Consider the following 16181-nt stretch of genomic DNA (forward strand, 5'->3'; position numbering starts at 1 on the left):
TGCAAGGTAGTTAAGGTGCTCAGAAATACGATGAGACACAATGGTCAGTTCAAGGAGCCGAAGCCAGTGAGGTGATTTGAAATGACCGTACCATTTATATAAGATAACCAAACTTATTTGGCCCTTCACATTTGCGTTACTGCTAGCAGCCACAGCTTACGTGGCCTGTCAGTGAGTTGCTTTACGGAAGAATTTACCTAGCTTTTACCTCGTGCTTTGCATCCACAGATCTTGGTGCTTTACAAGGGAGATCAGTATGATTATCTCCACTTTACATGGGGAAAAGAGCTCAGTTGGAATTAAGGGATTTACACCATGACACCTAGCAAGTCAGAGACAGAAACAGCTGTAGGAACGCAGGTTTCCTACTTCACAGACTGCTCTGCTTTTCAACCTACATGTTGTCTAAGCGATCACAAGTTTGTTAATTCAATTACCAAAACAGGTACAGGGCAATAGTTCAGCTAAAGGAAGGAGCAAGGATCTGGAAGAGTTGCTAAAACTGGAACAGACTTGAAGCAGATGGGCATAAATACTTTTTTACCCTAAAAGTATGCATAATTGACTGTCAGAGAAAGCAAAGTTTAATTAGGTATTGTTTGAAAAAAAAAAAAAAAGACTAACTAATTGAAGAGATAATATTTTGCCTGTTTGCAAAGACTGAGAAGTGATGAATGTTGTGGATTGGGTACAGACTGTAAAATAGGGAGTGAAATTTATCACCTTGAAGAAAACCCCTGTGCAGCTGGCTGAAGGCATTGTGGCGGTCCTGTTTTCTTGGGAATGCCACATATTGTCCACTGAAAACTCGGTGTTCAAATTTTTTGAAATAGCATCGTGTTGTTTCATTGTAATGAACTGTATCCACTTCTGTTGATTCTAAAACATAGTGAATAATCATAACTAAGTGTCTCATAAATGGAAATGTTTGTACCACAAAAATTCAGATGAGTTAAAATAGTTTTTCTGTTTTCTTTTCTTTCCAGTTCTTCTAGTCCAAAATGTACAGCGTGTCAAGAAAGCATAGTAAAAGATAAGGTATTGTTAAAATTGATTCTTATTCAAGGGTATTGACTTGTGTGTTGTACGCAAGATGAGTATTTACCTTTGCGGTAATTATTTTATAAGCCTAATAAGCTACCTGAGGGAGATAGTTCTGTTATAATAACTAAAGCATGTATTTTATATAGGAAGACACTTAATTTTTACTGCGAACCACATGGTAGAAAACCAACACATTGACTTCATCCTTACTGGTCCAGCCAAATGTCACATTTTGTTTTCCTAGTTGGGAGTTATAGCGACACATTGCAGTTGTCCTCCCATCAGCTGGAAGGATGGTAAGAAATATTGCATCTCCTGTAGATGAAGAGATATGACAAATCTAGGTGAGCCTTATTCCTGTTTTGGCTCCAGACCACAGTATCTACTGTTCTACTGATCCATTTTTACAGTGTGGTGTTCTGTGAACCGCACTGGAAGCAGAACAAGGTGGAGTTACAATAACTGTCATAAAATCAGATTATTTTTATGCGGATAAGTTATTCTACTGATCCCTCTTCGCTATTTCTCACAGCAAAACTTTGTGTTGCCTTTGAAATGCTGGGGACATTGAAGGTAGAGAAAATTCTTTTGTAATTAGTGCGTGGTTTATACAGCTTTTAAATTAGATTTTTAAAAGTATTAAGTAAATTCTTTGTTAGTGATCTTTCCTACTTAAATGAGTACTTGTAATTGTAACCACTTTCAAGAAAAGGTCAGTGAGTACATTAATTTCTCCTTGTCTTAACTCAAAATAGTTCTCTGAACAGTGCTCAACGGAATTCAGTTTTGACATGGATGGGCTTTCCAGGAGCTCAGACCAATAATCAAAATGCCTACCTTATTTGTTGTATTAACTCTGACTTTCGAGCTCCCAGTATACATAAATACGTAATTTGTTATGAAACTTCAAATATCCCTTAAATAGGAGGAGGATGAGAAGGGCAGTGCATATTAAAAATGTGTTAGACTAACTGTGCAAGTCCAGGATTTTCATGAAACTGAAAACTTCTGTTTTCCCATAGTGAATGCCTATGTCTTGGAAAAATGGTTCAAAAATTGTCAACTTAACTTTAGTCAGCAAAACTGTACCTAGTAACCCTGTGAATTACTTTGGAAAAAGTACTGCAGTACTGGCAAATTGGTAATTCAAATGAGATTTGTTGATTCATTAAACTTCACGTGTGCATCTGAAAAGTAAACAGAAATTGGTGACCTGTGTCGGATGAGCTCAGATGAGAATGGTTGCAGAATTTTTCTTCACTGCTACTGGGGCTTGATTAATAGTCACTGTGGGCAGATCTGATCACAATTCTTTGTTGTTAAATGTTAGCACACACAGAACTGTTCTGTAATTACATTATCCCCGCAGCATACTCGGTGTTGCAGAACTCTGTCAGAGAAGTAGTCAGAGGTTGGGTTTGGTTTTTTGCCATTTCTTAACGGTCATGAAAGCAATTGCAAATTAATTGGAAGGTTTTATCCCTTCATTTTGGACTTCAGAATAATAGTAATGTTCTTCAGTCCTCATCCTCAGTTCCTGCCCTTAGCAGTGGGGCTTCTTGAGAGTGCAGTTATGTTGCCTCTTTATCTTTTATGGGATATCACCCATAAAAGGTGATAAATCCAAACCCTGAGCTCTCTATTTTTAACTTCTTGCAGTTCAATTATAGACAGAAAAGGCTGGAAAGGCTTATAAATGTTACAATTAAGATGTAAGTTAAAGCTTGCTTATCTGTGAAATAATAAACTTCCTCCAGTCTAAGACCTTAGAAAGTCTTTAATTATGTGTTACCACTGAAGTGCAAGTTGGTGTTCTGCCTAATCAGTGTAGTAATTGTGGGTCTGCCTTCCATGAAATCCTTCCTCTCTGTACCACTGTGCTTTAGCTCTTTTTTTGTTCTATGGTATTGTACCCAATACACCAGCTTCCCAAACATTGTAGAGTTCTAGCTTATGCGGCCTTATTAATGGCAAGCAAACAGCAAATAATTCAGTCCTTCGTTATACCTTTCCCTTTATTGTTTTTATAGTAAAAGTGAAACAGTAGTAGAGCATCTGTCCAAATATTCTCTTTCACTGGGCTCTTTCATAGTGAAGGAACCTGTGATGTGCACATTCAAGAAAAATTGAATGGTAGGATCTTTTCTGGCACATAAAGCTAGAGTTAAATGACACCACTATAGCCAAATTGCATGACTGCTACTTTATTTGCACTTGCATGTTCTTGAGTGGTTTTAGATTTCTAAAATGAAGCAATTTTTTATTTTTCAGGTATTTAAAGATAATTGTTGCAGAAGAGAACTACTTGCCCTTCAAATATACTGCAGAAATGAAAACAAGGGCTGTAAAGAGCAACTCTCTTTGGGTCAGTTGCTGGTAAGTAAGCTAACATAGTCATAAGCTTCCTTTTGAGTTAAAGAATGAGAAGTAGTCTTGCAAATTAAACCCCTACTCCATTTTTTGACTTGCTCACTCTAGTGGTTAATCTAATTTATAAATGTCAGAATACAGTTAGCTTTTTGATGAGCTATAAGGAGTTGTAGTAAAAACTCATGCGATTGTGTTACAGCTCAAAAATATAATTGCATGAAACAAATGAGAAGTGGAGGGAGAAAAAAATGGGGAAAATCTTAATGTGTATTTTACAAATGTGAGAAATTTTAATTTCTTTGTAGTTTGTTTTTATTTTTACTTACCAGTCTTAATCCTCTCATGTAAGTGGTGGTTCATGCGTGGAATTAAGGCTTTGGCTTCTTCAGACTTGTACAAAATAACTTGTAGCTTTGTTTCATGAAGGTATAGCACAGCAGTAATCCATTAATTTAACAGTTGGAAAGGATGTCTGTGCAGCAGTCTGCAGTGGGATGTGTAGGTACTTAAATTTGCTTTGAATGAGTAAGCTCAAGTACTTAACCATAGATTCTGCTTTATGTGGAATAACATACATTGAAAAAGAATGCTTACCTTTTCTTTAAATAGCCTGTGTGGAATTTTGGACTGTAGTAGAATGCTTTTAGTGTAAAAGTAGCTAGCATACATCTATAATACAGTGAAATCTGCTGTCTAGGTGAGTGGAGTATAAAGTCAAAAAACTGAATTCCTGAGTAGATTATCTGGTGTTTGTTCTTGCACAGTGTAGTGCACAAAATAACTTCAGAACCAAAGTAAGTGAAGTTATTCAGCGTGGGATGTCTCAAAGGGTAGAAGACATGTACAGACCTTAGCTGATTTGAACCTTTTTCTTTTATTTCTTCAGATGCACTTGAAAACTGATTGTCAGTTTGAAGAACTTCCGTGTCCTCATGCTGATTGCAAAGAAAAAATACTGAGAAAAGATTTGCCAGATCATGTAGAGAAGACCTGTAAATACCGGGAAACAACCTGTAAATACTGTAAAAGCCAAGTCCCGATGATTATGTTGCAGGTGCAGTATCTTCTTGTGTGTGTAAAACAAGATTCCCGACATTAATGCAAAGTAATAACTCTTCTTGTGCTTCTGTGTAGCTGCCCATAGAGCCTTGACTTCTCAGCCAGAATTAGTAAGTCAAAAAAGAAAATGGGCTGACTTTCAAAAGATTTTTTTTTTCTGCAAAACCACCAGCTACTGCACTGACTGGGAAACATTTTCTTTTTTTCTGATGTTCAGATACTGCATTTAAAAAAAAAAAATTAGACCCACTGCATAATATTGATACTAAAGTAATTTTTGTGATGCATTTTATTTTGCTCAGATTGATAAAATAAATGCAACTATTGTTGTAGCTATTGAATGCTGTGCAGGAAAAGCATGAGAATAGCGATTTGCTGGAGAAACAGCATCTTTCTGTATAATCCATCTTGGGTGCTGTGTGTTCTGTTATGAGAGGAAAGGAGGAAACAATGCAAAAACAAGTTGTGTCTTGGCATAACCAGCAACAGTACATGACAGGCCTAGGGAGAGTTACTGCTTTCTTGGCATATGAGTAGGTTGTCTGATAAGCAGCATGTTGAGTTAGAATAGAGGTTGAGACAGTCATCCTTACTTTACACATACAATTGTAACTTAGCTCCTTGCTTTATTTTGTGTTGAACTGTACTGTGCTGAACCTCTTTCCTTGTATTCTTAACATTTTTTTTAAAAAAGATCTGTTTACGTAGTTTGACAGTCTCAGATTTCACACCTTAGTATAGTAAGTGTGATGTGAGACTTCACCTGGCAAACAATAGACAAGATCGCAGTATGAAGTTGTGGATGATAAGAAGCATTCTTTGCTTTCAGGATACGCGGAAGCTGAGAAGTTTTAGTTGATCAGATTTTTGATTTGCAGTGAAACCTATTTTAGACATGTATGTTGGAAACAAGAATGGCGTATTACTTTGAACTACAGAAAAGTGTGTTTCTAAGTAAGGTAACTGTTCTCCAAAGTCTTAAGTGGTGGAATTCTGAGTTCATTAAGAGTTAATAGAATTGGCTTATCCAGAAAGCTAAAGAGGTTTGTTGAAATCTATTTTTATGTTGAGATGTAACTATTTATTGTAGTACCACTGTTCTCCTGCCCTTAAAAGTTCTGAACAAATAGCATTTGTAAATCAGAACATTTCCAAGGAGTATTACATGTTCTTGTGTTATCATTAACTGACTTGTTTCAGTTCATAGAAAAGGGACAATTTTGCTTCCATGCTGCTTTAAGAGTGCAGAAAGCTCCACAATTAGAAGATTAGGAATTGGCTGCTATTTTTTTTTTTGGTCTAGATTTTTAAAAGCTCTGTGATTATAGAAATGCAGATGGTTTTATTTGTTGTGGCCTGATAAAATGTTTCCTCATTGTACGTTGGTACGGGAATCGGAAGCTTAATGAGACTACCTTTGAATGAAAGGTTCCGTCTGACTTCTCATGTGAGTTCTATCCCCCAGAGCTTGAGTTCATCTCCAGCTTCTGTAGCCTAAAATTTTCTCTGATGTAATAATGACTGAAGCAAGCTTTAGTGACTTGAACTGAAAATGGAGATACAGGGAGCATACCAAGAAAAAAAATTATGCAAATGGAAACAGAAATAATTTTACCGGAGTACAAATGGTTCATATCTTCATAGAATCCCATGACCTGTCAGGTAGGAAATCCCCGTTGTTGGAGGCAGCCTATTTAGTTAACAGTCGTTAGTACAATTGTTTTAGATTGCATTTGTCTTGCCTGTGCTATCACTAGGTGAGTTAACTTTTAAAATTCTTTTATTTAAACCATCTAAGAAGTTGGGTTGGGTTTTTTTTGTTGTTCTGTTTTGGTTTTGTTGGGTGTTTTAGTTGTGTTTTTTTTTTTTTCTGTTACAAAGCTATGTTTTCCATCCTGTAACTCCTAGCAGATAAAGGTGGTGCATTGCTAAAACAGAAATGAGTAGCCTGATACGCTTCCGAATTATATTTTTCTGTGGATAATTGACAAAACTACTAGGAAGTGCTTCTCCTGTAATATTGATACTATGGCAGTAGTAATGTGATACAGATGTGGAAGGACAGCACTACTCGGTGCCTAGGCTCTTCACTACCACCCTGGCCACAAAAAGATGGTCCCACGCCCACACTACCTAAGGTGATCTGGACGCTGCTCAGTCAGCTGCAGGACCATTGAGCTGACTGGAACAGCCACTGGGGAAGGCGTGAGACGTTGCCAGCTTGCTGCCTTGTCACTGCTTTGGAACCAGACGTGTTCCCAGTGTGGCTCTGGCTTTTTTGGGGAGCCATAGGTGTCCTGTGTGGTGTGTTACACACGTCATTATGTGCTGCTTTTGTGTGCTCAGCTGTGTGATTTTTAGCTGGAGAGGGTTCTGCTATTGGGATGAGATTACTATGGTATATCCTGAAGTCATTGGAAAGTCTCTCCGTGGTTCCAGGGTGCTGGGATGCAGAGTGAGAAGAACTGGAGAGAAGGCTGAGAGGATGTTGCGTGTTGTCTTTTTGTCAAGAACAGAGTGGCAGAGTAATAGCCTTTGCCAGATAGTTTGGGGAGGTTAGAGAAGAGAGTGGGTTAAAATTAAGGAATGCATTTTAGAAGAGACTATTGTTTCTAGAAGTTTGTAGGGCAGTAGAATCTCAAAGCTGCATGACATGTGTGATGTCTCTCTTCAACATGATTACAGGTGTGTTCAGAATGAGGGGGGCCAGGCACAGTTCTTGAGTCTGAGCAGAAATGATCCTGTGGGCCATTGCTTGTCAGAAATATACCACAGTCACCCTGACTGAGCCTGATCAGGGGAGAGATGTTGTTAGTCTGTTAGCATTGCTCCTATTTGGTTATCCACGTCCTGCTGGGGAGGGAATGTAGCTAGCTCCTCACCTCTTCATTTTGGGAGGCTGTCCCAGCTCTCTGGGTAAGCAGCAACATGGGCTCCCTTGCTTTCTGCCACTGTTGACCGTCTACATGTGCTTCGCCAAGTGAGCTAGTGTGAGTAAGAAGGATGGCCGGACAGACTTGCTTTGGAAAGACATACCTGATTATCTCTTTTGAAAAGTGAGGAGGTCTAAGCACTTAGGTCTCTCTTACATCTTGCTTGTGTTTCAAAAAACAGGCATTATTACTAGGCAAAAAAGGCATGCTATTTGTCCTTCACTTTTGAACTAACTTACAAATCTAGGCGTTTGTTTCCTTCACTTTTCTTAAGTACCAGGAATGAAATGGCTTGTTTTGAGTTGAATGGGACATGTCACTTGACATGAAATGGATTTTTTTCCCACAAATTTTTCATTTTATTGAGAAAAAATGAGAAGAAATGTAAATTCAGTTAGCTTGGGGCTGATTTTCTTCTCTCCCTGTAGTGATGTGATTTGACAGGTATAATGGAATATCTGTCGTTGTCTAGGTTCAGGTCAAAATGCCTTCCCAGCATCATGATAAAATTTCAATGTCTCTTTGAACTTTGGTTGTATAACAGTGAGGCTTAGTATCAGAAGTTTGGGAATATGAATTAGAAGACAATTGAAAGGGCAGAGAAAGGGAAGAGAGGTTCTCTGGGAGTGGGCAATGTGCATTTCTGAAGAGCTTTTTCACGCGCTGTATGCCCTTACTAAAAATGGCATCTGCAATGGTTCTGCTTGCTTTTAAAGATGCCCATTTTAGCGAGTAATTCTTGGAGAGGAAAGCTTGACTTTTATTATTATTTCATTGGTCTAAGTAAAAACAATAAAATGAGAAGCAAATGGGTTTACTCTGTGCAGGAAAACACAAGAAAACCTTTATTTTTGCTTCAGAATATCACCACATCTATCAATAAAGTCATGTTTGAGTAACTGCAGTTCTATAACTGCATAATGGGGATAAATAAACATTGAAAAAAATTTTGTGTGCTCTTTTCATTATTGGGATGCTTTTCTTTGCAGATAGGTCCACTTTAAATTCAGAGTAAGAGTTGATTTGTGGTTTGTTTGCTTTTTCTCTGTAGAAACATGAAGATACAGACTGCCCCTGTGTCATGGTTTCATGTCCTCATAAATGTAGTGTTAAAACACTCATGAGGAGCGAGGTAAGAAGTCATGCCTGGTGTTGCGCGGAATTAAATAATTTTCTTTAGCAAGATCTCGCAAGAATTTTGCCAGAAGCCATTTCCTTATTAAAATGTGAGATCTAAAGAAAAGCTTTTTCTACCACGCAGTTAAGTGTGAAAACACTCAAATAGTTTAAATGATTTCATGATAAACTATTTAAAAATAAATAGTTTCTTTGTTTTATGTCGTTATTCCACTTGGCTTGTCCAAGATTAGCGCATGTCTTTCCTGCTTTGATTTTTACCTGCTCTCCCCCTGCCCTTTCCCCATTTTAAAGCATTGTTTGACCATAGTAGGGCAGCATCTTGGGGTAGTTGGCTTACATTAAAAAAAAAAAAAAATTATGTGCATTTGTGCACATTGATGAGAGTTAGTAAAGACTAGGAAAAAACCCCATGTAAATGTGTTAAGTCATTCCATGGAGAAACTTAAAGTATGATTAAATCTGTTAAATTTTGGAAAAAATAGTAACTGTCACTCAAAGAATTAGTGTAAGATACAGGATAATAGAAGTACTGCATTCCAACAGTCAGATGCAACAAGGCATGAAAATCTCTCTTAATGTATAGAACCGTGCACTAATATATAGACCAGATTAAAAAAAAAAAAAATTACAACCTGTCTTGTTTGACCAGATCCACGTTCTTATACATTAAAAGATCTAACTAGCGTCTGTCAAAGCTGATGTGCGTTACTTTTGCTTACCAAGGATGGGGAGGAGTTTATTTAAGCCTCCAGCACTCTGTAAGCCTCATATAAGGAAAGTTAAGTTTCTGGTCTGATAATAAGCTTTTCTCTTTTCACTGATCCTTATTTCCTGAGTTGGATTCACACTACTTTTCAGTTACACTTGTAAATTGGTAATCATGTCATAGTGTGCAAGCAACATGAGGTGCCTGCCAAACATGGGGTGGTCTTTTCTCCCAGCATAATGAAATATATGATAGATGCTGTGTCTATTAAGAGACATTGAGCTGCTAAGAAAAGAGAAAATATTTGTATGTGCAGAGCCAATTCTGTTAATGCTTACTTCTGAGTTTAGATCCTGGTTCTGGAGCACTTAGGCATATTCTTAAATCTTGACTTAAGCAGTTAATTTGAGAAGAGGTATATCTGAGTGCTAATGAGAACTGACCCATTAAGGCCTGGGTCGTTACACATGTAGTCAGTTTGATTCTGAAACTATTGGTAGGAGCAGAGCTTAAAACAGTCATTTAGCTCTGCATCATCTGTTGCTGTATCTTGCTTAATTTTTTTCTGATACTGTGAAAATGAATATATTACTGCATGGTTAGGGACAATGACTCTAATGCGGAAAATGGGAAAATGCCTGCCTAACAGTTTGAGAAAATAGTGTAGTTTACAACAAGAGAATGTCTTGTTGTAGAATAAAAGGGAATTTTTCATGTTTTAATCCATAACTCTTTGACAAGCTTCTAGTTTTCAGAAGTTGGAAAATGTGGCGTTCTCATAAAACCTGTTATACCACATGTCTCTTTCTTATTTGATCTTTTACAAACCACATATCTTTTGATACTGTACTGGGAACAGACAGGGTTTACAACAGTAGTAGGTACATCAGAGATGAGTGACCGCTTGCATCTCTGTCCTGCTCACTACAGAGTGACATGTTCAAAGCAGAATTGGTTCACCACTTTTTCCATGGAGGTGGATGAGCTGAGTCATGTGGGGTTTGTGGTGTGGGAATTTCAGATGAGATTTTGAAGCCCACAAGAGTGATGCCAGCTGAGGAGCTAGACTCTAGCTCCTCTCTGCTTTGTGTGAAATACAAACTGCAGATCCTGTTTTTGAAGAGAGACTGTTGCACTATGCTTTCAAAAAAATGGCTCTTTGCTCCAACTTTCATGCAGCTTGGATCCAGCTGCTGCCCTCTGTGCTGCAATGACTGCTGTCTGTATATGTGTATATGCTTCTGTGTACTGGTTTATTTTTGAATGAAAAGTGGTCTGTGCTCATCATAATAATCCAAGGTTTTGGAATAAATCTCAACCTGTGAAAAATGCAGGCATTTTACTAATCAGTTTTAATCCTGTGTACTGCGTTTTTTAAACTTACTTAACTGTACCTATTCTAAAACACTTCGTCTGTTTCATGCAGTACTTGTTTAGTCTTTCTTGTGTAATTTAACCATTACATTTAGGCACGGAGAATTGCATGTTATGTTCTGAAAAACTGGTTCCTTGTGAAATTAGGATTAGAAAAAATGTTCTTTACTACAGTGAAACTGATCTTAAGACTTGCCTAGAACACCAGTAAAAAATAACTTGTGAGAAGATTAGACATTCATTAATATCAAATGAGATAATATAAATAATTGTAGAGTGTGTTCTTTTCAGTTGCTTTTTTTTAATTGGGTTACCTATTGAAATAGTCTTTAGTAGAAGTTTCACTGTATTATTAAATGTATCACACTGTATACTGTATTGGCATGTGCGTGTGGTTTACATATGTGTATATATAGTATTTGCACTTTAGGTCAGATTGGAGAAAATATACACATGTGTATTGTATGTTCTGGAAATGGCACACAGTACAAACCTGATAACCTGTGCCCTTTATGTTTTGAGCATTACCATGCAAACGTATTTTGCCAAAACTCACATTTTTTTCCTATTGCAGTTGAATGCACATTTGTCAGAATGTATTAATGCCCCAAGTACCTGTAGTTTTAAGCGTTATGGCTGCACTTTTCAGGTCAGTATATAACAATTATACTTCCCAATTGATGAAAGTCTGCAAATAGAACCTAACTCTTTGGCATGAAAGTTCTGGACTTCTTTAGACTTGGTTAAGAAAAAGTCATCCAGTTGCACCAAGTGATTAGATTATGCAGCAGATGTTTGGTTTTGCGTTTTAAAAATAAGCAATATAAAAAGCCCACACATTCCTGTAGTGGTTTGAGAGTTCAGTTATTAGGTATATCTCATTGAAATGGGAAGACAATACTTGATACATTTGAAGAACTTGTAAACTTGGAATAAGAGGAAAGTAATTTTTATTCTTCAGAAAATAGACTAGTTGAGTTGTTTCTAATAAAGTATTTCTTTTCTCGAGCTAAGTATGTTTATATTTTCTCTCATTTGTGTGTCTTACTATTTTACTAAGGTTAAACATAGGTTAACTCACTTAAAACATCTATTTTTATGTGCATTCATATGTCTGCGTGCACATAGGTGTATAATCAAAGCATAGCATGAAATTTGTTTTTTAAAAAAAAGTTTTAGATTTTAACCCTGGCAATCCCTGCAATACTTTAAAACCTAAAAAGAAGCCAAATCTCAGAGTTTAGTTTCAGTAGTATTATTCTAGTCTCTTCTGACTTTCTGCTTCCCTTACTGTTTATCTTGGGGAATTTGTATGCTAATATAATGAAGAGGTTAGTCAGGAGATTTCAGAAACTGCTGACAGGAAAAAATGGAGTTTATCAGATACTGTAATTCATTTGTTAGCCCATGATAACTTAAAGAGACAAGAACTGTAAGCAGCGACACTTCTCAACAAACTACTTCCTGCAGGTATTTCCAGGCTCTTAAATAATGAGCATTCATCATTATAAGTGTTAACAGTGATGCTCTTAGTGGTAGAACTGATCAATGCTGTAACCCTGCCCACTGTTATGTCCTATGTATTGCCATTCATTTTATGTATGTATATGTGTGCATATATGTACATATATCCACATATATATTTTTAGTATTTTATATAGAGTACATACCTTGAGGATCATTGAAACCCTGTCAGTTGCTTTGCAGCCTACCTACCATCACAGCTAATACACTCTGCATTGCAAAACACTTGCTGAGGTAGGTGTAATGCAACACAATACAAGTAAAGAAAGTGACATGGTCTGCATCTTATGTACTCTGTATATGATCTATGTGTGTTCTGTAAACTTTTTATATAGTGGTTATTTGTAACAGCATTTACAGTTCGTGCAGAGGCAGCGTATCTGAACATCGTAGAGCAGTCATGGTAACACCTTAGTAGTTTACAAAGCGGGCAGTTTCCAGTGATGATAAATTTATCTTAAAATATTTGTCTTTAGTGCTCAACTGAGGGAAAACTTAGTGCTTATGAAGCCATTTATGAAATACAACAGAAGTTTAAAATTAACATTTGCAGAATTGGACATTTTAGGTTCTCTGTGACTCAAGAGTTTTATTGTGCTTTATTTAGTGTAAAGCTAGGCAGAAGACTCTAAAATACAATTAATTTTGTAGATCTTGTTCATCTTTATTGTCTCTGATGTATAAAGTACACTGGATGGAGGTACATGGCAGTTGTGTAAAACACTTGTTATATTAAATGTATTCCCGACTTGTAAATTCCCAAGTGGTTTTCCATTTCTCTACAGTTCTGCAACATGCATCCGTGAACCAAAATATGTAGTGTTGGTTCGATGTCTTGATATACTCTTTCTTTGTAGGTTTAAAAGAAGTGGAATTGGCTAAAATGTGTAAATTCTTTGTTGTCACAGGGAACAAACCAACAAATTAAAGCACATGAAGCCAGCTCAGCAGTGCAGCATGTTAACTTATTGAAAGAGTGGAGCAATGCTCTAGAAAATAAGGTATATCTTCTACTCACTTCTAATTTTCATTAATTTCTTTAAATCATACACAAGTACTGGAGGAAACATTTTTTTCTGTTTAACAGCTGGTCAGTAGTACAGCTAAAGCACTAAAGTAGGCTCCAAAAGCAGTCAAGTCACTTAGCGTAACTGGTACCTTTGCTATAATAAAATGCTGTGAGAAACTTGGCTTCGCAACTCCATATACAATTTTCCTCATTAGTAACTTAATTAAAACACTTTCTTCACATAGATAAATAGTCCAATATTAAATTTCCTCTCTAAGCTGCCTTCTTACACAAGGGAGGGTTCAGAGAGCTATGGCAGCGCTGTGAGCTTTATTTTTGCTACTTCCATATGCTTCCGGAGGGAATGTTACTAGAAATACCACGTAATAAACAGGTTCTTTTATTTATTTTTGTTCTTACTCTCTAAACCTAATGGCATGCAATGTTTAATTAAATATAAACATAACGTAACTCACAGACATGATGATTTCTGCTTTAGTGGTAGACCAGAACGAAATTCATGTTGCAGTCGTTCCTTGGAACTCCTGGTTTTGGAATGTTTGGATTTGAAAGGTGCTGCGAAACATCTCAGTATCAGCTACAATCCCGTGAATTGTTTGAACCATCTGTTCTCCAAATAAAATTTAAGGTTTTGATCTAAAAATGGAGAACTTCAGAGCCAATTGCTGGTTTTCTACATCTTTTGAAAAAAATTACTGTTTTACATAGGCACTAAAATAATGCTTCTGCTTTTTTAGGGGGGAGGAAGGTCATAGAATTACTAAACTATTCTACAGATACGGGCAGAGGATTCAGGATCCCCTTCAGATTTTTCTAGAATGAGTTAATTCAGAGCAACAATTCCAGTGTAAGTTCAGTGGCGGTTAAGGCACTTGTGAGTTGTGTCATCTCACAGCGCTCAGCTAGCTTGAGTTTAGCAAACTCTGTCTAGAAAGCGTATTCCCTTCTTGGCCTTCAGTGATCACTCATGTATGGGTTACCAGCAAGGTCCTGCAGCCACAGGAAGTCTAGTTTTAAAGCAGAAGTCAACAAGAACAAGCAAAGCATGATTTTCTCCCCAGTACATTTGTCCCTGGACAGCATGTTTTTGAACTTGAAGCCATGTAAGGAAACCATTGAAGCTGGGAGAGGTCCAGTGTAGTTTTTTTGAGATACATTTTTCACTACATGCATAAGTCTTAATTTGATGATCAATAACAATACTTATGTTTACTTTTGCCCTTGAATCTCTTTATTAATGTAGGAACTGTACATTGTTCCATTTTGACAGATACAAATTCATATCCTTAGTTCTTTTTTCATTAGTCTGATTAAATCTCTACAGTTTATTTTACATTATAGGAAAAAAACATGTTCCCTGTGACTTCCAGAATAGACCACGTTCTGCCTTTTGTCAGTGTCCTGAGAGGTGCTTTGCCATTTAAAAAATGCCCAACAGTTCTGTGTTTGTCTCCTATAGAGCTAAAAGAATATACACTTAACTACTCTCTTATGTTCAATTTTTGTTTTAAATCTCATTTAGTACATAACCGCTTATCATTGTTTGTCCATTTTTTTTCCTCTTCTTTTCACTTCCTGCTTTGTAGACTTCTTCCTATTCATAATAAAGAGTTGAATCACTGGAAATCCCAAGACCGTGCCAAGTTACCAGAATAGCTAACCGCATATCATATGTTAGTGACTTTATTCTAGAGAAGGGTAGCAGAATGATTTGTAGTATCATTGTCATTCTCAGAGAACAAAATAATTGATTCACTGAAGAACAACAGTGCAGAGTTAACTTAGCCGATGATTATCTTGGAAATCTTGGCCCTGCTGAAGTCCGTGGGATTCTTGTCATTGTTTCAGCAGGGCCAAGATTTTGTTAGGGGTGCTCATTGTGGCCCGTATGGGAAAGGAGAAGTTGCCTTCTCCCGGTCACCAGGTTCTCTAACAGTGCTTGTGGAGTATGCAAACTGAAACTCGTCAGAGCTGCAAAGCTTGTGCGAAGTTATGAGTTTGGTATTTGAATGTCGCTGTTGGCAAGGAGTAGTAAGAGAAGGTCAGATGTCATATCTTGAATCAAAACTTTGTGGGGTAAATTAAAATTCAGCATTTTATTCACTCTGTGATGGGACAGACTTGCAGGCTGAACTCCCACAGGTTTTGTGATGTTGGAAATGACGACTTCAACGTATTTTTGTGGCTTTGTCACATTCTGTAAGAAATCTGGTATAAATTTATTTTGCTTTTTTAATATGTGACCTAAATGTGGGACCTATCTGTTTTAATTCAGTTCTTTGTGGTGTAAGAGTGTTTCTTCCGTTCACTTTTAGTAAGCAATAGCTTCATTTGAAAAACTGCCGAAGAAGAGCATGCTTTATCCTGGCACTATTTCAAATATGGCAAGGAAGTAAAGGAAGCTGATTGATGCAATTCATAAATACACGCTGTGTTTCCTTTGCCTTGTTTTTTAACTTAAGTTCCAAAAAAATATGCCAAATGCAATTAGGAAACTATATTTAGTGTTAAAGATTTCTTATTCGCAAATTGCCACCAAACTACAGCTACTGACTTGGCAGTGGCAATTCTGTATGATTAAGGGCTGCAGGATAGAATTCTGTTTTTCTCGTGTTCTCTAGAACAGCGTGGAAAATGTCAGAACAAGACAGGCCCACATTTTGCACTTTGTCCAAAAATGGGAAATGTAATGCTGGTGGTACAGAGTGTAACTGCCTTATGATTGGGAGGCATGGAGAGGAAACAATGAGAAAACGGGAATGTAAAGATCACAATTAACCAAAGAACTCTGATTCATTAACGAAAAGGAGAATGCAAAAAGTTAAGTGGCTACCCAGCAGATGTGAAATATGTGTGAGGCAGGGGTACTAGTTTAAATTTAAACTTGTTCTTGAAAATTTTCTCTAGTACCAAGGCAAGGATTCCTTCAGCCTTGAGATTATTTCTCTCTCTGCACTGGCAAAATTAGATTTTTCTCATTTCTGTTGAGCCTCTTCTGCCA

General features: G+C 37.0%; 1 protein-coding gene across 11 annotated transcripts in view; it reads left to right on the top strand.

Annotated features, from left to right (window-relative positions):
- The window catches only part of TRAF3 (TNF receptor associated factor 3), a 71304-nt gene that overhangs the window by 41717 nt on the left and 13406 nt on the right, over positions 1 to 16181 (top strand). For 7 of the 11 annotated variants that reach the window (XM_069858849.1, XM_069858850.1, XM_069858845.1 and 4 more), the window contains 6 exons: positions 987 to 1038; positions 3316 to 3420; positions 4301 to 4468; positions 8458 to 8538; positions 11201 to 11275; positions 13059 to 13151. In XM_069858849.1, coding sequence (XP_069714950.1) covers positions 987 to 1038; positions 3316 to 3420; positions 4301 to 4468; positions 8458 to 8538; positions 11201 to 11275; positions 13059 to 13151 — 574 coding nt within the window. The remainder of the gene's footprint in view (positions 1 to 986; positions 1039 to 3315; positions 3421 to 4300; positions 4469 to 8457; positions 8539 to 11200; positions 11276 to 13058; positions 13152 to 16181) is intronic. The other 4 variants (XM_069858854.1, XM_069858855.1, XM_069858852.1 and 1 more) reach the window with 3 other exon arrangements.

This window comes from Phaenicophaeus curvirostris, chromosome 5 (assembly GCF_032191515.1).
Source record: "Phaenicophaeus curvirostris isolate KB17595 chromosome 5, BPBGC_Pcur_1.0, whole genome shotgun sequence".
NCBI lineage: Eukaryota > Metazoa > Chordata > Aves > Cuculiformes > Cuculidae > Phaenicophaeus > Phaenicophaeus curvirostris.